At 39.5% G+C, this 23154-nt stretch overlaps 1 protein-coding gene across 1 annotated transcript in view; it reads left to right on the top strand.

Moving 5' to 3' along the window:
• The window catches only part of ube2o (ubiquitin-conjugating enzyme E2O), a 50849-nt gene that overhangs the window by 2469 nt on the left and 25226 nt on the right, over positions 1–23154 (top strand). Inside the window, exons 2-4 of the mRNA XM_036570153.1 lie at positions 21044–21103; positions 21354–21464; positions 21742–21839. Of these exons, the coding sequence (XP_036426046.1) occupies positions 21044–21103; positions 21354–21464; positions 21742–21839 (269 nt within the window). The remainder of the gene's footprint in view (positions 1–21043; positions 21104–21353; positions 21465–21741; positions 21840–23154) is intronic.

Raw genomic sequence — 23154 nt, forward strand, 5'->3', positions numbered from 1 at the left:
AGGTCATGCGGTGAATGACCTGGGGTACAGTTTGTAGGTGACGTTAAATCACTTTTCTTCCCTCCTGTCTGTGTCACGTGCTAAAAAGAGATGGTGACTGAGGATTAGGGTTGACAATATGGCTGCCTTAAAATACCTTAAGGCCAACTGAGGGATAGTGTTGAGTCACCATACTGCTCATGCTTATGCAAGCTTTTAGGATTTTGGAGGAAAAACCTATGAAAAAGAATCAGGAACGTGTGTTTCAAATCCTCATCATATTCATGATCTGTATTTAAATTGGCTGCTTGTGCCCTTGTTTATTGTATCACTTCATTGACCAGATATAATTATATATAAATTATAGCCTATGTTATCCACACCTTCTAAACTAAATGTAAAAGATGTTCACAACAATATAAAGGCAACAGGATATGACCAAAAGTGGCAGAAATACATTTTAAGTGTTAAATGTGCTGCGTAAGATGTACAAAATATTGAGGGGTGAACCGATATGGGAGCTCTGGATGTCTGATATCCGATATTTTTCAAGTATGTATGCCAATGCTGATAAATCCTCTTGCAAAATGTAAAAAAAAATGTAGATGTCTGTCTGGATTAGCATTATGGAGAAATGCAACATTAATTTCCACTTGAGGGAAAATGAATAAAATGCACACATTTTAGTGCAGTAACCCAGTGTTATTCGAACATTCTGCTCTTCCGAAGTGCAAATAGATCAAATAAGGGCTTCAAATATCAAATCGAAACGTCTGTCCAGTGCTAATACATTTTTTTTCAAGCTGTTATATTCTGATATTTTGATATCATTGCGTATCATTGGTGTCCTGCAAAAGTGCATTGTTCTGGATATTATATATTTTTAATACGGGTGCTTACACCAATGCTCAAAAGCTGTAATTGCAAGAGTTTGAACATTGCCAATCAAATTACATGTTTTCTTTATTTTCTGAGTGAAAAGAAGCACTTTTGTAGTGCACAATTTCTATACATTTGCTAAGTTTAACATATTGGGGGAATATACAAAATTAATATATAAATATATATAAAATTTGCCATAACTTTTGCACAGGCTGTGTTTTGTGTTTTATATTTTTGCTAAAAACTTAGCAAATATTGCAATAAAATATGCGGATGTTTGCTCTCTGTGCTTAATTTCACTAGGAAATCAGCAAAAATGCATTTCTGAGATTTATATACAGTAGAAGACCACATTTGGTCTAATTTTTAGAAGAAGAAAACAGATCATTACCTTAGACATTCCCTTAATATAGAGTTGCAACACTCGGGAAACGTGTTGTCCTAAATTTCATCAATATTAATTTTAAATAGCATCTTAAACTGTTGAAAAGTATCATGATATTTAATTGTATCAAGCCTGTTCAGTTCAGATCTGGTTAGCGAGTGCTCCTGCTGCCCAAATAGAGGTCCGACTCCCCGGCCTGTCATGAGCCGCCACCCAGGCAGGCTGTCCCAGAGGAGTTGGAGTGCTTTGTTGGGGAAGGACGCAGGGTGCGGCCCTGCGGAGCTCCTGCTGGCTCCTCTGCTGAGCTGCAGGGCAGATGGCTGCTATGCTAATGATGTCATTTTTGTCCTTGGCTGGTGACTAGCACCTCTTCCCAGTCCTGACAGAGGCTCTCACATCTCCTCCCCAAACATTGCATCCACTTTTAGCCCTGAGATAGGGCTGTTGTGCGCTGTGCGGAAAAGAAACATCTTTTCTATTATTCATCCACAGCTTGGTTCACTCTCCAGTCTCTTACAGACGAGTCATACGACCTCGACTTGTACGCTCCGCTGTGCTGTTTCGTTCTTAAATATAGCCTAAGATCTTACGCAACGTAATAAATATTGTCGTCCTGAGGAACTTGTGGATGAATGTTTGGAACTTGGGTCTTTTACAGAGCATGCAATTACCCTGCATAAGAAAGGATGCTGAAAAGAGAGAGTGGGGCTTCTTTCTGATGTGCCTAATTATCAGAAATGAGGCAGAAAGCAGCCCGGCACTTATCTGGCTTTGTGTGCGTGTGATAAGAGTGAGCAGTCAGGAGGGGCAGGGATTCTAGGCCTCACGGCCTCGTGGCCTCGCCCTGCAGACTGACAGTAAAAGTCAGCGAGCGGGTATTTTATTATGGGTTGAGACATAAGCATTGCTGAACATGTTGTGTAAGCAGGAAAGGTCTTCAGTGTCCATCTCGGGTTTATAGACTCGGTCAGATTAAGAATTACTTTATTGGCGTCTAGTGAATCATTGATTGTATTAGTAATTGAACAATTTCCTGATTTTCTTTTTAATCAATCATTCAGTCAAAAAGGTCAAACATTAACTGACATTAGGAGAAGATTAACTAACCATGCAGCGCCTTTCCAAGATTCTAAAACACTTAATCAGAAAAAGATAAACTAGCTTTTAAGAAGACTTCGTTAAAGGGTCCATACCACTGAAAACTGTATTGTCCTTCATTTTTAAGCTTAATGTAGTATGTAAACATTGTTTCAAAACATACGATTCACTTCCCAGTACATATATGGAAATGTGCTACAATCAATTTGAATGGGCTGTTTTTGTGATGTCACAAAAACCAACACATTTACAACACATTTACATGAGAACTGTTTTCCACACAGTCGCAGTTGTGCTTCGTCATCGCCTCGTAAGCTGTCCCGTGTTGAATTATGTGATGCTGGAGGTGGTTCGTTTAGGCGTTGCCAGCAGCAGTTGTGTTGCTCTGGCACTCTCTGTGGTGCCCGTCCCTTGGTGGCACCTCCTGTACCCTTTAGGGGGGACCACAACAGCAGTTCTGGGAGTAGCTTCAGGTTTTCACTTGCAGTAGTTTTTGGTCAGTGGATGCTAGTGGGGAAAATATAAAAAGCAAAGGGAAGCTTCTCATATTTTGTAGGAATTTTGTAACTGGTAAAGATGCACTGAAATTTCAGCCACTGAAGATGGTCAAAAATGGTACCTTTTGGTTTTGTGCCGAAAGAGGAAAAACAGCCAAATGTTTTGACTGAAAATAAAAACTATTAAACAGCTGACGTGTCAAAATGTAAGACTTTACAAATAATTTTAATGGTAATGAAAATGAGAAATAGTGATTTTAAATGAACTGTTCCTTTGTTTTTCTGCCCTGGTCTGCACAGACACGTTCAAACAGTTTGAGCGGCAGCAGAGTAATGCTGGCCGTCTGGCACTGTTTCACGGTTTCACACAAGAACTTTGAGAACTTTTGAGACCATTTGAAAACAAAACATCCCGCTTGATATTCAGAATACAGGAAAATAACAGAAACAGAAAGGAAAGTGAGCACGTCGACTCCGTCTGTAGACCCGTTCGTTGGAGTTTATTGCTTCGGATGACCAGCCGCTCTGTTGTTAATGATGTTGTATTTCATAGCACACACTGTAACCTACATACTGCAATCAGTATAGTAAGATTATTTTTTGTCGATGCCACAGCCATCTGTGGACGGGAGTCCAAGAGAGCATAATTATCGTCTCTTTCTGGGTTATAGAGAGAGTTTTCACTCTCCTCCCATCACTCCGCGTGATGCTAACCAACACAAGCATCTGTTAACTGATGTAACAGAATTAGCAGTTAGCATTGTCCTCCAACGTTGATGAGCTCCATTGATGATGTGCTGGCGATGGTTTGAAAGATGTGGTGGAGCTTCAGGTGTCTCAGAGAAAGCTCATTTTAGCCTTCACCACCAAGCCTGGTAGCATCGTGTGATGGGAGGCTTAGCTAGCAGGTGGAATTGGATGTGGCTAATTTGGTTAGAGAAAATTTGGTCTAGAGAAAGGTTTATTTTGTAGAAAGTGTTTTTATTTATTAGAAAGGTTTTTTTTTTTTACGTTTTTGGCATTTGGCCCAGTGTATTGGAGCCCCTTAAAGGCTGTGGTCTATTTAAAAAAAAAAAAAGAAAAAAACGCAAATACAAAAATATTGCAAGGGAAGGCAGTCACATTTTTAATGACACTTTAAAAGCTCAGTATGTCCAAAATATAATTTCTGGTGTACAAAATTAAAATTGATACTCTGATGTATACGTGCCAGCCAATAGGAGGCAGTGTGGAGCAGAGCTTTGGTCAGTAACTTCGACATTGGAGCTTATCCCTGCCGCTGTACTGTTTCTAAATATATAGTAGCTGGTTTAGGTAAAACTTCTTAATCCGTAAAGAATGGCGGTTTTCACTCACAAGCTTTCATGTGTCTTCGCTCACAAAATGCTCCCGCAACAAACCAGCAATGAATATCAGTGTTTGTTTGTTTATTTGTATATTTATTAATTTATACGGATACCGAAAAGTCTCCTGAATGCAGCCTTAGTCTTAGCCGTTGGCAGGCAGTGCAGATCTGATCTGAGTGTTTAATAGCATTAAAGTCTGAAAGCAGGACTCTGCAGTGCGCGTCCTCAGTCTCCTCTACTATTTCCACACCGAGCTCCTCACTTTCATTTAAATAAGTGTAATGAGTGGATGGTGTGGTCTGAAGATGACCTTGTTTACAGAGTCAGTCAGAGACATCTGTGTGTGGGATCAGATTTGTATGCTACCATGTTAAGGAAGAGCACCAGGTGTCTAATGTTGATCTGTGACAGATTACAGTGTCAGGTGGAGTCGTGTTTCTAACCGTATCACTAACGTCAGTAGCCCCCAGTTATTTCACACGTTGCACGCTGTGCCTGTAACTTTGTGTCTTTGTCTTGGAATGTCTGCAGAGACTTGTCACCAGCGCGTTTGTTTATTTATTTATTTGTTCTCTCTGCACCTTTCACCCCGGCTCAGGTGTGAGTGTTAGTCAGCAGGTGTGACGGAGCTTACAGTAGCAGCTACTGCAGACTGTGTATGCAGCATGTGACTGATTTAGACTGTCAGCCTTAAGCATGTATAGCCTCAGCCCTCGGGAGGCGCTTTTTTAACCACATTTGCTATTTGAATATTCACATTTATTTGGCAAATTGTGTTTAAATATCGCAATGAGAAATTTGTTTTATATTGTAATGAATAAAAGAAGAAATTTAAGGCTTAACATTCATTAATTGCATGCAGTGAACGAAGATTTAGGTCATTGGTACCTCTGATTATTTACGATTTATCTGATTTAATTATTAGTCTGTTTTAACTTGAATTAGTAAATTATCTTTGTCTTATAGGTTGATTTTACTGACTTATCTTTGTCTTTTAGACTGATATATTGTGTTTTAGGTTGCTTTAGTGATTTATCTTTGTCTTATTGACTGATTTATTGATTTATCATTGTGTTTTAGACCGATATACTGGTTTGTCTTTGTCTTTTAGATGGTTTAGTGATTTTGTCTGTGTGTTAAGGTTGATTTAGTAATGTATCTTTTGTGATTAGGATGGTTTAGTGATTTTATCTTTATATTTAGGTTGAGTTAATCATGTCTCTGTGATTTAGGGTGGTTTAGTGATTTGTATTGTAGGCTGGGGATTTATCTTGTTGGTTGATTTAAATGGATGAAGACTAAACTGAGTTTGGATACCTGTGTATAATTAACCATGCCCATCCCTATTTAACACCATCAGTAGTTCAGTTAGATTCTGTAGAAATGAGCTTTAATTAATGATCTTCCTCACTGTAATGTGAACAAAGTGTCATCCTAATGCTGTTCCTGGATTAGTTTCTGCTCTGAAAAGCGGCGCCTGCTCTCTTTCTCTCAGCTCCATCCGTCTGGTATGTCGGTGTCAGTGATGTAATGTGGAGCAGAGGCCACTCCCTTGATAATGACTAATGTGTTTTGTTTAAGTGAGGACAGGCGCCTTATGCTGGCATCTGCAGCCTGACCTGCTGATCAGTGATGTGTGGATGTGTGAGCTGCTCTTTTATTCTCACTGCTGAGAATAGAAACTCTACGTCATAGCAGACTTTTCTTGATTTAAGTGCCCTTTGAATGGAATTAGTTTAACATTGGGAGGTGTAATGTTACCGCAGACCAATAAGAAAGAAATCTGTGTGCTAATGATTTATGCAGTGTCTTCACAAGAAGAAGTTCCATACATAATAAGTTCAGCTGCTCAGAAGTAGAAAGCATGTCCAAACATTGAATTTAATCTTTTACCCCCGTGTCTCAGGTAAATATAGTGCTGTTGTCATTAGCTGGGAAATTTGCAGCCAACATCACTGAGAAACACTGGTGTAAATACCACACCTACCCCTGTAAACTGTACACAGATATATTTAAGGCTGCACAGTATATTAATGCTGGCCGATATATGCCAGTCTGTACTGATGTACCGTGAAATTGACTTGCTGTAATATTTGCTTTTCAGTTTTTCAAACAGTATTTCTCAGCAGTGTATTTAATAGGAAATCAACATTTAATCCAGGATATAATGTGAAGTAATGCGTTTTTCATTTTATTTGGTGTTAAATAGAACAGACCAATCAAGCCATGTTAGTTTTTTATAAGACATTTTTCTGGCATAGGGTGGCAGCACTCAGGATGCATGGGGTCATTTAATTAAGCGGGGTTCTATAATAATGAAAATATAGTCTCATACTGTGATACCCTGGGTATATATTGTGCTATTTAGTACTGCCTAGCATGACAATATATCATGTTAATCAGTGCAGCGTTGGCCTTTGCATTGCTGATATTGCAGAAGGCTGCAGTATGCCCTTCTATCAGTGTGCTCAGTGGTCCATGCAAGCAGACATGCATATATTGAGTATATTACAATGACGGTAATCAAGGCTCAGCCAATCCGATTGTAAAACCTTAGCTGTCCGTTTTATAATGTAATTATAAATATGCAATTGGTCAAAATAATGCAGGTAGTTTTTAGTCACATTAACCTTGTGTTCGTGTTATATTGCAACTCCTATTACTAAGAAATATAGTTCATATTTACATTCTGATTCATAAATGTATATAAAGTACAGTACAAAAGTTAGTCCACTGTTCATTTAATGCAATCTTTCAGACTCAAGAAACGAACAAAAAACATGTGACAGAAAATGACACAGAAGCATCCACAACTACTTTTATCAACACGTTTTTCATTATGTATTGTGTCGCTCTTTACCTTTACAACAGCTTCTATTCTTCTCAGGAGACTGACTTTCAGTTTCTCAAAGAAATCTGCAGCCACACCTCCAAAGTTCAGTCTTAGAAGTTGGTTGATCATTTTCTGAAGTAATCCAAACACATTCAGTGATGTTAAGGTCTGGACTCTGGGGTGGTCAGTCCATTATTTCGAGAACACAAACACAATTTGATTTTCTTTATCTTATTTTTTTTTTCATTTTTTTGAGCTCTGCTTTTGTTAACTCACTTATTTTCCTTCTAATTTCTCTTTCCTTACACATGTGGATTATCTTAAATCTCCTCAGATACATCTCCTGAAACGTGAATAACTTGTGCTCAATGGCCAATTTGACTCCAAATTAAACAAGTGAAGGGTGGTCTCTGACTTTTGCACAGTATGGTCTGTTCGCTCATGCGTAGACAGATGGATGTGTGTATATCTTTTGGTACTAAAGCTGTCCAACAGTGTGTCTACAATGAGGGGAACTTCATCCCACCTTGATGTTGTATGTGTTTTGTGGGCGTGTCAGTGATTCAAGGCGTGGCTCTTGTTGTGCTGCAGTAAACTGCTGCAGCCCCTCCCTCTGCCCTCCTCTTCCTCCTCCCTGAGCCAAAGAGCCTTGGAGAAGCTGGCTAGCGTTTTGTTCTTTAGCACAGCGAGTCAAAACAAACAGAGAGCGAGCAGATTCTTATTGATTCACTGTAATCAATCCCCTGCCTCCTAATTTTGAGCTCCGCCAGCGAAGGTTGTCCTTGTAAGCTAAAACGATTTCACCCACTTCCTCTCAGCAGGGCTCCCTTTCACCGACAGAGCACGAGGACAGATGACATTTGTTTGGATTTGGATTCTTTTTTGTGGTTTGCTTTCTGGGCTGAAATCATTGCGTTCCTGGCAGACGGCAGGTACATCATTACAAGGAGCTGCCAGGATTACAGAGAGTTTTTGGAAAGCAATCTGCAAAATCACTTAATCACTTTGTCTGCTTTTCAAACTAGCTGGTAGAGTTTTGTCTAGGGTTGTAACTATTGATGATATTAGTACCGGGTAATTGATAGTACCCAGCCAATATGAAAAAATGTTGCGCTCCATGCAGATTTTTAGGGACTGTACGTTCCCCGGTAACCAATATTATTAGCTGATATAATTTTGTACTTAAAATTAAAATCTACAATATAAATATATCTTCCAAACATATATATTGTAGCAGCTGTTGAGGTCTTTTCACACTAAGTCAAATATCTTAATGCACTGAAACCTTCACATCAAATCCCACTTTTTATTTAAAGAGTGGATTCATCAAGTTATAACAAGGATTATCATTTTTCTTTAAGCCACTTCCAAGATGCAGACAGTGTGTAACAGCCCATCCTACTAAAAAAGTTTCATAAACAGCGACCATGGGGGAAAAAAAAGCATAATAGCAGTGTTATTTGCCCATATTGCTCAGCTCAGTTTCAGTGCATACAATCCTGACTTACATGAAATGTAGTCTTTGCATGCTGTTTATGTATCATAAAGACATAATGCAGCTAAAATGGGTACACCCTTATTATTGTGGCTCTTTGTAAGAGGTCTTTGCAGTTCAAAATGAGATACTATGTGGCAAAAAAAGCATGTAAATGCTAAAGATGAAACACTTTTAATATATTATCAAAAAATGGGAAAAAAATTAACTTTAGCATTCTGATATTTAAAGTTGTATCGACGATATACCCCTCAGTTTGTTCCAGGCATCTCATTTACCGTTTTTTGTTGAAGCTACTGTCAATCATTGGTGAATTAATTCAGACTTAGCTGTCTGAAATAGTAATGCAGTTATAGTTGTGTCAGACTAATTTCTACAGAATAATTTCTATTTTGAGGGATGGTAATTGGAGATTTAATTAATTTAAGGTTTAATATGAGGAAGTTCAGAGTTTAGTATTATTCATAGCTCGGTTTTACCGTTTTCTAAAAACACTGTTTTGCATGAGGACATGCTCCTTTGCAGCCTTTTGTTCCGAGTCCCCTAATAACTGTGTCTGTCTGACTTCTGGCTGTCAGAGAAAGCAATTTAAAATCTGCAGTATTGCCGTTTGCCATACATATTGCCAAATAATCACTGCTAAATCACAGAGACGACAGCCCTTGTCTTATCCCATCTCAGATGCGTTGAGTTATCAAGACCTGAGGTTTTAGTCTCTGCTACACTGGTTGCGTGAAGGAGACAGAATGATGATTTTGCTGCGCTCTCTGTCCGCGGCCCCTCCCTATGCAACACTCTGCCTGACTGCTGAACAAACGCTAGCCGCTAGCAGCTTTTGTTAACCAGCGGGTTTTGGATTATTATCAAAAGAACAGATGTTCCCAGATCATTGAAGGGTTGCTAGCTTTGAATAAGAAGTCCTGGGTTGTAGTTAGGTTCTGCTTACTTATTCCGGATCAGGCTTTGTTTTAGCACTAGTGTGACTAGCATACTAAAGGGCAGGTTCATAATACACGGCCATGTACAAACACAGGCTGTTTCTAGACCTGCTTTTTTTTTTTACTGTAGTTTTTTTTTAACATGTTGGTGTAAAAGCAAACAAAATGACAGCTGACTGTGGATCAGTCATGGTTTTCTGAGCTAATTTGTTAGCATAAGCCTGGGCTAGCATTAAAAGCTGAGAAAACAGGTGAATGGGAGCCTTTTTGACCAGATCTGTGCATTAAAGCTAGTATTGAGTTAAAAAGATTCTGTTATAGTTAGGGTTTTCTCACTGGTTCTGAATCAGGCTTTGGTTTAGCACAGACTGACTAGCATGCTAACAGGCAAGTATACAGTAGATAGCCAGATACAAACACAAGCTGGACGTGTTTTTACGATTACAGTGCATGTTGGCCTGAAAGTGAACTGAATGAGAGCTGACTGTGGATCAGCAGTCATTTTCTGAGCTAATTTGTTATCATTAAATGCTGAGAAAACAGGTGGATGGAAGCTTCTTGTGTTCAGATCTGTGCAACACAGCTAGCATTGAGTTAAAAACGATTCAGCTATAGTAGCTGAATAGGTTATTCTCACTGATTCTGAATCAGGCTTTAGTTTAGCACAGACTGACTTACATGCTAACAGGCAGGTATACAATACATGGCCAGATACAAACGTACAGTTCTTGTTGGATGTGTTTTTACTATTATACTGCACGTTAGCCTAAAAGTGAACCGAGTGAGAGCTGACTGTGGATCAGCAGTCATTTTCTGAGATAATTTATCATAAAAGGCTGAGAAACCAGGTGGATGGAAGCTTTTTTTTTTGGTTCAGATCTGTGCAATAAAGCTAGCATTGAGCAAGGCTTGTGTTTATAGAGTATTCTCACTTATTCGGGATTAGGTTTGTTTTTAGAGCAAAGGGACTAGCATGCTTACAGGCAGGTCCATAATACGTAGCCAAATGAACATACATGGTGTTTCTAGACCTGTTTTATACTTTTGTAGCATGCGTCGGCTAAAAGGTGAGCAGAATAAGGCTGAACATGGACCAGTAATCATTTCTCAGCTAATTTGTTGGCGTCGGCCTGGGCTAGTGCTGAAAGCTGGTGGATGGGAGCTTTTTGTGAGCACCGTCAGCCTCTGGCAACAAGAAAAAGGTGAATGTTTGCTTTTCATTGCTGCACATTTTTAGGTACACAGTCCGCTAACTGCTCGCTGCAGTGAAATGATTGCTTAGTGCAGCCAAGGAGAGAGTGAGCAAGTAAGCGAGCGAGAGAGAGAGGGGAGGGAGGGCGAGAGACACATGGTGAGTGTTTCAGTTGGCTCCAGCCTACAGGCATTCAGGTAATTTGCATACATCTTGGCTGCAGTGAAAGCCAATGGAAACCCACCATCTCCTGTCAGAAACAGGACCACGTCAGGCTCATTGTTTAAATCAGAGGCTGAAAGAAAATATATGCCTCACCCATCACCCATCCGCTCGACTGCATGAATGACATCATCTCCATCCAATCACCTCTTTTTATCTGAAGCCATTGACCCCAGGCTACAGTATGACAGTAAGACTTAGACTGCTGCTTTGTCCAGTAACGGCTATTAATAGTAACGCGACATCCACTTCAGCAGAAACGGCCTGGGCACAGATTTAATAGGCCTCTGTGTGCCGAAGCTGGAATGAGCTCAGAATCTGCATGGAATAATTGCATTTTTCAGGCTGTGAAATGCAAAAAATGGACAGAATACTGCTATTGGGATTGTTTTGCTGCATATAGACTATTGATTGCTATATGCTTTATAGAGATGCACCGATACCACTTTTTCCCTTCTGATACCAACACCCAATTCTTTACTATCGGCCGATGCTGATACTAACTGAATCTAATCTAACTCAGATATAAGTCCTGATATTTACACATTTACATATTTTTGAATATTTTATTTTAGTGTAATTGGTGTTCTGCATCAAATAAAACATAATCAGCTTGGCTAGATGACATTTACCTGTTGGGTTATATTTATTAGATGCTTAAGAAAGCTTATTTTTATTATTTTTTAATTAGACATAAGAACCATGTTTAACAACTTAAGTAAATATAAAATCTTTTTTTGTGTAAAACAGAACTGAACAGTATACAGATAAACCTTTGGTGTTTACACATCAGCACAAAGCAGCTTCTCTGGCTCAAAAATGGAGCTGAATGTTGTTTTCACATCCAAATATCTCAAGTCATTTGTCTCATGCATGCATCTTGTTCACTCGTTCTGCATCTCTGAACGTCAGTTCAGTGAATATCACTGTTGTTCACGCTGTCAGTGTTAGTGACTTTGCATTTTTTCTGGCTTGGTCGGAGTGACGTGCCACGAGACCCCCATGCTGAGTGATACAGCTGACTAATAGAGGTGCACCGCAGGAAGGGCTAGTGGATGCACAGTCCCGGCTAGCAGGCTGCTATGCTAAAGGCTAAATTGAGGCTAAATGTTATAATGTTATCATTCACAGTGGTGGTCATGGAAACCAGACGTCCACCTCTTAAAGCTCCCTCATGGAAAGTTATTACATTATGAAATGGTTACGTATACATTGTCTGTTGCCTGAGTAGTTGTTTTTGATAGCTGTACAAAACAATCTTGGTCTAGTATGCATTTCTAAAAATATGTGTGGAGCAAAAAGGTCATGCAGTCCTAATGAGTGTCTTCCCCTCCCCAATTAACCCCTATTTTGTTGTTATAAGCATTACATAGAAAAACTCAGACACATGTAGGTTCACAGGTTGTTTCTGAATTGTAAATATACATTTTCGTTGTATATATTGCCAGTCCTGTTCCCATCACCACCACTGTAAAAAGACCTGTTTCCCTCAATGAACCATTTTGCATCAGTCCACTGTGAACTAGTTTGTTTACATCTCAAACATTGACCTATGCAGAAATTTTGAAAGATTGGTGGAATTTCCCTTTAATTTATTGCTTTTGGGAAAACAATGATTTATCACAACAGTGCTCGGAGCACACAGTAGAAAAATACTCATTCATTAGAGGGCTCATTTGCATATTGCCACCTTCAGAAATGCACTATATTGCCAAAAGTATTCACTCACCCATCCGAATCATTGAATTCAGGTGTTCCAATCACTTCCATGGCCACAGGTTTATAAAACCAATCACCCAGGCATGCAGACTGCTTCTACAAACATTTATGAAAGAATGGGTCACTCTCAGGAGCTCAGTGAACTCCAGCGTGGTACCGTGATAAGATGCTACCTTGGCAACAAGTCTAGTCGTGAAATTTCCTTGCTACTAAATATTCCACAGTCAACTGTCAGTGGTATTATAACAAAGTGGAAGCGATTGTGAATGACAGCAACTCAGCCACGAAGTGGTAGACCATGTAAAATGACAGAGCGGGGTCAGCGTTTGCTGAGGCGCATAGTGCGCAGAGGTCACCAACTTTCTGCAGAGTCAATCACTACAGACCTTCAAACTTCATGTGGCCTTCAGATTAGCTCAAGAACAGCATAGAGAGCTTCATGGATTGGGTTTCCATGGCCGAGCAGCTGCATCCAAGCCTTACATCACCAAGCACAATGCAAAGCATCGAATGCAGTGGTGTAAAGCGCCGCCACTGGACTCTAGAGCAGTGGAGACGTGTTCTCTGGAGTGATGAATCATGCTTCTCCATCCGGCAGTCCGATGGACGAGTCTGGCTTTGGCGATTGCCAGGAGAACAGTACTTGTCTGACTGCATTGTGCCAAGTGTAAAGTTTGGTGGAGGGGGGGATTATGCTGTGGGGTTGTTTTCATGAGTTGGGCTCGGCCCCTTAGTTCCAGTGAAAGGAACTCTTAATGCTTCAGCATACCAAGAGATTTTGGACAATTTCATGCTCCCAACTTTGTGGGAACATTTTGGGGATGGCCCCTTCCTGTTCCAACATGACTGCGCACCAGTGCACAAAACAAGGTCTATAAAGACATGGATGAGCGAGTTTGGTGTGGAAGAACTTGACTGGCCTGCACAGAGTCCTGACCTCAACCTGATAGAACACCTTTGGAATGAATTAGAGCAGAGACTGTGAGCCAGGCCTTCTTGTCCAGCATCAGCGTCTGACCTCACAAATGCGCTTCTGGAAGAATGGTCAAAAATTCCCATAAACACTCCTAAACCTTGTGGAAAGCCTTCCCAGAAGCGTTGAAGCTGTTTTAGCTGCAAAGGGTGGGCCGACATCATATTAAACCCTATGGATTAAGAATGGGATGTCAGTCAAGTTCATATGCTTGTGAAGACAGACGAGCGAATACTTTTGGCAATATAGTGTATCAGTATTGCGAAGGCCAGCGTCATGATAATACTTAGTGGACAATACAGCCCAATTGTTCGAGTCCTAATGGCAACGTGCGATTTTGGTAATCTGATTAAATTCGGGATGGAACTGCTGTTTTTGTCTCTTCAGTTTGCTGTCTTGGCTTTACAGGCTGCAGTAGATCTGATCTGTGTTGGCCTAAGTGTATAGGCACTTGTGTTAAAGACCCAGGTTCTTAAGTGTCATTGTATTTGAATCATGTGAGAAATTACAGTATTCAAAGTGATGTGATACTAGGCGACTTTTGGGTGGCCCTGCCCAAAGATGTTCTCAGGATATTGGCTAATGCACATGCTCTGAGCAGCGAGTGAAGATTGATGTCACCCCTGTGATTTTTCTGGAAAAACAGCTCCATCAGGGCTCAGCATGCACCCTGAAAACCCAATCACGGACAGCGGGAAGCTAGACGCAATCTGTCTATCTGTCTTTTCTCCCTCTCCCCTCCTCTCTCCCTCCCCCTGGACCGGTAAAGAGGACAGTAGCTTAAGTGAACGGCTGGAAATCATCCCATTTTAGCTGAGCTCTGAATACTTCATATGTTCTGTTTTACCTGCAGGAACAGCGGCATAATTTAAAGGAATACATCAGCAGTTTTCAACGCAGTCTCTATCTGGCGTGTCTGTTTCGTACTGTTGATCACAAGTGGCGATAGATTCAACATTTTGAATGCAGATTTGAAACGACAACAGTTGTACTCTAATGTTTCAGGTCCTGCAATTAGACAGACTTGAGTCAGAATCTCACTGAATGTGTTTTTATGCAGTTTTATCCAACTTTCAAACAATGGAGCAACATGGTAAATAATTATATCTGGTTGCTTTTGCTTTTACTGGTATCCATGGCGATCAGGCAGAGCCTGTGGAAGCTCCGCCCACACCCCAAAATATTATACAGATTTATACCATTAAAGTACCTTTTCACTGATTGATACAGGAATATGTTCTACAAAAATACATGAACACTTTCTCTGACTTGGTAAACTCAGAATGTCTGTAGTTTTCTATTATAAGTGACTTGAGTTAAAAATCTGTCAGAATTACGAAGCTGGTGGAGATTAGGTTGAAAACACTGGCATGTTCCTTTAAAGGATGATTTTATTTCATAAACCAGTGCTTTTAAGGTGCCTGTATCCTAAAGTTTTATATCAAATATTTTAACTGGGGTCCATTTTGAACATTTATGTGGGTTTATGCACCAAAAGCAGTCATTTATTTTTACATGGCCATTTTCTCATCTTTGCATATATTTTTTAACCATGTCTTTATTGCCGATCCAGCAAAATGGCTAGGATCTTATAGCACAGACAAAATTATGAATTCACTGTTTTTGTGATGTTACAAAAACCAAACTCATTTACATACATCTGTCTGTCCAGCTGACAGCAGTTTAGCCCCGTCTATTCACTTATAAGTTCTAAGGAATGTTTCAGCTTTCAGTGCTGTTTGAGTGACACAATACAGGGCAGCCAGTCAGAATAGAGCTCATTTACATACAGCAGTCTTAAAAGTGCAGTAACAAAAAAAAAAAAACCCGTTCATTCTTTTGGGTAAAGAGAGGTTAGAAAACACCATGTAGAAGTGAATTTGACCATTTCGGGTACATTTAAACCACAAAATGTTTTAAGTGGACCTCAAGGGAAAACTAAGACAAGAAAAATATAGGATACAGACCCTTTAATGCCCCCCATGGAAAAAATATCTACACTTTATGTTATAAATTATGTTATAAATTAAATGACTTATGTTATAAATTATCATATATCATACGTGTGTGTGTGTGTGTGTGTGTGTATATATATATATATATATATATATATATATATATATATATATATATATATATATATATATATTAGATAGTTCAGTAAACTTTTTTTTAAGTAATCAGAGGCTTATTATTCGAAGATGACCATTTTTAACAACCATTTAAGGCGGAACTGGAAATTCAATTTAGAAGCCCCCTGCCTGGAAAACAAAGTGGGCTACTTCAGATGCAGCGGACTGGACAGCGGGGGGCTGACTGAGGATCTGCTGCATTTTCATTTACATTTGCAACGTGACTGAAACATCCCTGACACAGCCGCTCGGCTAAACAGGCTAACGTTAGCATGGTTTGTACCATAGCTACGTCGCTTTATCTGTGCTTATTTGTGGTATAAAGGTAAAACAGTTATGACAAAACACATACCTGAGGATCAGTTTCAGCCGGTATGCCAGATGAACCAGTATATCACCCATTACTACTCTCAGCATTCTAATGCAGAGAAGTGCTAGCGCTAGCTCTGAGTATGCTAACAGACCACACAGTAAGCCTGTGCTCCTGTGTTTAGGACAGGCTCAGATCTGCATCTTTAAAAGAGAAAATAAAACATTTTTTGGTAGCAGTTCTGTTTGGCGTACTGCATCATTGGATTAGATCACATCCACGTTAACATCAAGGTCATATAACTGCTGCTGAATGTGGCTCTTAGTGGGACAGCAAAGCCAGAGTATCTCAAGGATGTCCCACATATACCGAACATGCTGAACTGGCCCCAATTCCATATATAACTCTGAGTTTAACCTGATAATTAAAGGTGTGATTTTCATCTGAGGTGAGATCTTTTACCCACCTTATTCTTGTCAGTACTGAGAGCAGTGTTATGTGTAACTGGCCTGTAATAGCAGGAATTCATTCAGGATGTTTATCTTGGCTAATAATAGTAATAATAATCGTGATTATTATTATTATTATTATTATTATTATTGTTAGTTTTTTGTTGTTTTTATTATTTATTGTTTAGAGCTGCAACTAATCTCGATTATTAGAATATTCTTAAAGAATAAGGAAAGCTCAAATAAATGAAGTGATTAAATGAAAAATGAGGATTATTTAGTGTTGTTGTTTTTTGTGAAACTTAAAATACTACAAAGCAATGGAAAAACATCACTGACAAACAATTACTGACATAGCAAGAAGTATAAAATGCTATTCTACAGTGTCCTGCTCAATCTGGCAATCCTGACCAACAGCCCTGAACTGCTCAATCCGGCAACCCTGAATGGTGAGACTGTTCGAATGTGTTAGTGATGAGCGGTGCAGGAGAGCAGTGACACGCCATAAAGACTGTAAAATTATCCAGGAATAGCCTAACATTAGCTAATTTAGCATTAGACTGGTAAAACACTAGCTAACTAGTTTTGTTATTCTAATGTAGCTAGATAGTCAGTATGTTTCAGCGTAAATAGTGCTGAATGATTAGTTGTTTTTCTATAGAAATCACAATTCGAAAGAGTGCAATTTTCAAATCGCAGCAACTGCAGTTTTTATTACGTAATACATCATCAACATTGTCTTAGCAGGTTTTAAATGGGAACAATTTAACCTAATAACCCAGAGCTTGTGAACTGTAGATGAGTTAGACCAATCAGAAGCAACAACCTCCCCAAATTCTGTATATGTGACATCACAACCATTACAGCTAACTGGTGGTCTGATGCACTTAGTGTTCAAGCTTCATGCCAGAAAAAGTAGATATTCTGGTCTTCTTGGCCAAAAAACAGGTCTGGGAATTAATTTATGTAAAATAATTGCTTTTCAATCACAATATTAGTCAGAAAAGTCACAGTAAAATATTTTCCTGTAGTGTAATCATGGGTAGGTGAATCTTGGAGTGACCAACTATAGCATTGGCTGGGCACTAATTAAGCAATTATTTCTCCAGGATAATGGTAATGTAGCTTAATATATACTAGTTTGCATGCAATCACAAATTCTGACAAGTGTTGCCATAGCATGCCATTTGAGGAGATTCTGCCCTGTCTGGCAACGCTGACCAGGTTGCTAAGACTGAGTGTGTCAGTGATGAGCAGTGCAGGACAGCAGGGCAAACAGCACCAGAGAATTAAGAACCAATGCAGCAGAGTAGAGAAAATTGTCCTTTTCAGAAGTCTGAATCTGCTAAATTGAGTGATATAGAGACAGGTGGTCAGCAGGTGTGACGGCAGCTTGCTGGCAGGTGAGCTGCAGTAGCAGGTACTGCTGTGTGCATGTGTGTATGCAGGGGCCTGTCTGATTACTGTTAGTAATCAGGAGTTGATCAGACAATGCAGCTTACAAGTGTGGAAGTTTTACATTGGTGACCTATTAAAATAAGTTAATGGACCAAAACTTTTGTGTTTTCATCAATACAGACACCTAAAACACTAAAAAGGGTCAAAATGAACTTCTTTCAGTTTTAAACACAGCTTATTCCTCATGCTTTCAGTGACTTATGGACAGCATTTCGGTGAAGCATAAACACACATGACTAACAACATCCTAACATTATAGAAATGTGGATATAAATTAAAATATAAATAAGCTTTGTTGTTTGAATGCATAAATGCTTGTTTGCCAATCTACTGTCAGAAACCTGAACCCTGCACTTTAGTCAGAGGGTTCTGTTTACAGCCTACACCAATTATTTTGCTAATAATTTCATTTCAACTTTCCAGTTTTGTTTACACTGGGAGCCAAAACCATGAAGTGTATGGTGTTACTTAGTAGTGTGTCATGTGAAAATGTATTAATATGCTTAAGCTTAACATACAGAAGCTCTATGATGCTCATTCTGCAAGAGACCCTGCTATTTCTTCACCTTAGTATGTTGGTGCCAAGCTAGCAGCGTGAGCTCGGCACTGTACCATGTTTTGATATCAGTTGATCTCTAGTTTAAATACAGACATTTTATGCTCTTAATAGACATGAAAGTAACACATTCTTTATGTTTCTAAGTTATAGTTACTTCTTAAAGACTCAAAGTCTTTAGCCTGTTTGCTGGTTAGCTTTTTGCTGATCTGTTCAGCCTCTAGTGAGGGCAGAGTATGTCCAGTTATGAAGAGAATATAAGGGGTAAACCAGCTAAAGTGAGACCATTGATGTTCAGCTGACAGCTCTTCATCTGATTGGATATAATGGGCAAAGCTTTCAACAATAACAGCTGGACTTTTTCAAGCAGTGATTCTAAAGCCACACTGTCTTCTGAAGCTCTGCATTTAGGGTTATGCCTGTATGGTTCCTGTTCTTGCAGTCCTTTCATCTTTACTTGGCTATAGTGACCACTTCAAACCACACGTTGTCCCAGAAACACCACAGAAACATTTTATGGGATGTAAAACTCTAATCGGACAACTTGAGCGTAAGCACACGTTCCCCAGCTGGTTATAATGTGGATGGAGATGCACCAGTGCTGCTATTAATAATGGACTGACATTGAGAGGCATATCACAAGTGTATTTTCCCCCAAGTGATCTGAGAAAGACCAAAAGAGGGTTTTGTTCACTGCTGCTCTGCTGTGACTTCCCAGCCTGATGGAGCCAGGCCCTGACTTTGGCCTACACTTTAGACCGGAGATTGATGGAGGGCTCTGGCTGGAGCTGAGCTGATTAACCAAACGCGCTCTGTACAATGGAATCAATGAACCGTTTTAGCATTTAGCACATCCAGAGCTATTTCACTGGTGTGGAAAGAGTCAGGCCACGTGATTGGAGGAGGCATTTAAAGGGACAGTTTGGTATAAAATGCTAATTTTTAGCTGGACTCTTCTTTTTTTTTATTTATTTTTTTTTTATTGCCCCTGAATTGTAATGTACATTGAAAGCACATTCTAAATCCCTCTAAACTAGCACAATTGCGCATGTTCAGATCATGCCCTTACCCGGAGTTTCAGTTCTTAGCTTCAACCATAATTTAAAGAGCAAAGCCAATGACCTCTCTTCTCTGCTCTCCTTAAAGGGGAACTCAACCGATTTTTAAAAAATTTTACGATTCTGTAGTTGAGATATAAACAGTGCCGTTCAGAGTGTTTTGATGTAAAATGATTCACTGTAGAGAAACTTGCAGACTCAGATTTATTTACAGTGGTGACAGGAACCAGGTTTCACCATGTCTACAGCGCAAATATAACCATTTTATTTACTATTCAGCACCACCAGTGAACCTACATGTGTTTTTATATGGAATGTTGATGGTAAAATAAACCCTGAAAAACCCTGAAAAACCCTAACCCTGAAAAAATAAGTTTTCTGTGGGGACCGTTTTGCTTTACAATGCCCTGCATGTACCCCTCCACTATGAATGGGTTAAAATAAATGATGATGATAAACTTTTGAAAAAATAGTGAAGTTCCTCTTTAAGAATCTGGGGTTAAAGAGGACGTACACTGATTTTTTTCAAAATCTCTGCATAATTAGATGTTTGAGATATAAACAAAGTCATTCAGAGTGTTTTGGTGTGAAATGCTCCGTTCTAGAGAAACTAAGTCAGAATTGGTCACAGTGGTGGTGATAGGAACCAGACGTCCACCTTTGAAAGTTACCAACTTTAAAGTAAAAATAATAGCTGGCTAGCAAGTTTTGTTCTTCCTAGCTAATGATTTGTAGAAGAGCAGAACTGGCTAATCAGCATTAGCAATTTAGCTAGCATTACTAAAGTGAATTGTAATACAGGTTTAAAGCCATGCCCCTAGATTATGCTGACAGCACTGCACATTAGGTCTATTGAAATAAGACTCATCATTCAGATGTTTGTCGAATTTAAAGAAAAAATGTTTAAAGCCTTTGCCGAGGCTCCTAATGTGTTTCAGGACAAAAGAAGTGTGTAAAACTTTAATATTTGACCAACAAGAAAAAATCCAGATTGATTTCTGATCCCATTTGACTGCCCAACATATAACTCAACTTATATATAAAGCTCAATGAATAAGTATTTTAGTTTGTATATATTTTTTTGAGGGGGGAAATAAGTTGTTGAAAAGACATTACTGTGTACATTGATTAAAAAAATCTAAGGAGTGTAATATCAGGTCATGTTATCACATTTTTGTGTAATTTAATTTGTGTTTCTCTGTAATATAGTTAACACACCTGTCTTTAAAATGTTGGTGCTCCTGAAGATCTTGATCACCTGCTCCAGTTGTGTCAGATTGCTGTTGGAGTGAAACTCAGTGTGTCTGTAATCAGGAGAAACCTTGATTTAGCACCATGTTCACTCTGAGGACTGGCAGCAGCGTGATGCAGTAATAAACGGGTTCAGACTCCCCACAGCTTCCTAATGCCTAATACTGACACTTCGTCTGGAAGGGGCAAGGGGCTGCACGCTGCAATTACCACTAACTCTGTTTATTTTTGTTCTCTCTCTCTCTCTCTCTCTCTCTCTCACACATACAGCTGAAACTTGAAGATCGATCCATTGTGCCTAGAGACTTCGTGCGCAGAATGAATTCAAATGTGAGTGGGTCCCTTATCAACCAGATTTGTTAATTGCATTGTGCACACTGAGCACTTGGTTCCCTTAGCCTGACTCAGTTCACGCTTTATTAGTCAGACGACTCTGTGCCGTCTGGTGTTCCTGGATCTTCTTTAATCCACATGTTCTAACATAAAATTACTGATTAAACAGCTATTTATAGAAGCAGAGGTTAAAGCGTAAGGCAGTGTGGTTGAGTCTGTGGATAATCTCAGTATTTGGATCTTGCAGGACAAGCAGTGTGGTATAGTGACCAACATCAACACAGAGTGTGCTGTGAAGCTGGTGGGGACCAACTGTTGTCTTTATCCTGTAAATAGTCGTGACCTGCAGCACATCTGGGTAAGTAATACAGCTTTTTCTGCTCAGCTAAATCAAAGCAGGCCTGTCACAGCCATGGAGTTTTAGCTGACCATGTATTGCTATTTAAATAATTGCAATTAACGGTTTGTCTTTTTTGTTCAGTGTATGCAACTTTTTAAAGTACAAGCCTAAAGAGACCAAACTGGCCGATGAGCCGTGTTGCTTCCTTTAAAACTTTTGATGTCAGTATATGTCACTGCATTGTTAAAGCATTATTGACTAACCACTATTCATATTTTTCTCCCCCCCCCAATAGTCTTTTATGTACGGTGATTACATTGTCTATGACTTCTGGTTGGGGAAGGTGTACGACCTCAGCAATCACATCATCCTGAAACTCTCCAACGGAGCGAGGTATCGCCCCCTTTTTCCTCCTCAGAAGCTGTGTTACTGTGATATGTCTGATGTCTATAGGGCTCCCATTATTTTTCCCCTGTAGTTCAGTAGCTGGTGGGCCTGATAGCAGGGTTGGGTGGTATAATGGTAATAAGGTATACTGTGGGATTTTAAAATGATGGTATTTCAAAATTACGTTTAACATTTGACGTTTCCATGCCGAGTGTAAATGGCTAAATAAACATATTCCACTCGTTTATATTTGGTGATGTGGGAGCTCATAGATAGGTGGCGCTGATAGAAAGAGGAGAACAATCAGAGCCAGAAAAATCCTCAGAAAAAGTGAAAATAATAGCAGCTCAGCAACTACTGAGAGCTGCACACATCTTGAAGGCCATAGCCCACTGAATGGCATGTGAATAATGAGTTTAAATTTTCTCACTTCCAAACTTTATTCACCGGTCAGGACAAGAGTTTTTGGAATTTCGCTGTGTTCCCACTGCGCAAAGAAATAAGCAAAACACCTATCAAAAAGATCTGCTTTGCTTTTTACAAAGCAGGTGTACTGTGATGCTGCGCCAGATTCTTCCCACTTCACCTCATTGAGGAGCGGAAACTTTGAGGGCTTTTGCACACGACTCTGATTTTGGAGATGCAGCTCCACTTGAGGTGAAACAAATGAGCCGAGGCTCTTCAAGTGATCTCCTTTGCTCCTCACAGGACTAGTAAACAATGACAATGGGCTACATTCTATTTTGGAAAAGTGGAAGAAGCGTGGAGAGCTTCATCACATCATTCAGCAGATGAAACGTCTTCGTATAATAGCTGCTGTTAGAGAATCTAATCTTTTTAACAGTTGAGAAAAAGATTCTAGTTGCTGGAACGCAGCTCATCCCTCATCGTGGTTGTCGATCTGCCAGCAAAGTTAGCCAGTTAGCTTTAGTTAGCCAGAACCTAACGTTCTGTGGTGAGCAGAGCTGTTATCATGCTAACCAGCTCCTCTCTCCTGGTCAGCAGCACTGCTGGACATTTAGTAGTTATTTGATAGAGGGTTTTGTGTTTATTGATTGATGCCTTAAAAAATTGTGCAATGTGTTCACTTATTTGGTGACCATGTGAGTGAACTACTCTTTTTGTTGTTTGTCTTTAAATAAAGCAGGAAGTGATGATAAAAAAGCGATGTAAAAGCATTTACGTCACTTACTGTACCACCATTATCCCCGGTAATACCTTATACTGCGGTAATATTTGGAGGCAGTTTCAAGGTATTAAAAAAGGGGATACGGCCCAACTCTACCTGATACTAATTACTTAAAGGGCCCATATCACAGAA

This window comes from Colossoma macropomum, unplaced genomic scaffold (assembly GCF_904425465.1).
Source record: "Colossoma macropomum unplaced genomic scaffold, Colossoma_macropomum, whole genome shotgun sequence".
In the NCBI taxonomy this organism is placed as follows: Eukaryota; Metazoa; Chordata; class Actinopteri; order Characiformes; family Serrasalmidae; genus Colossoma; species Colossoma macropomum.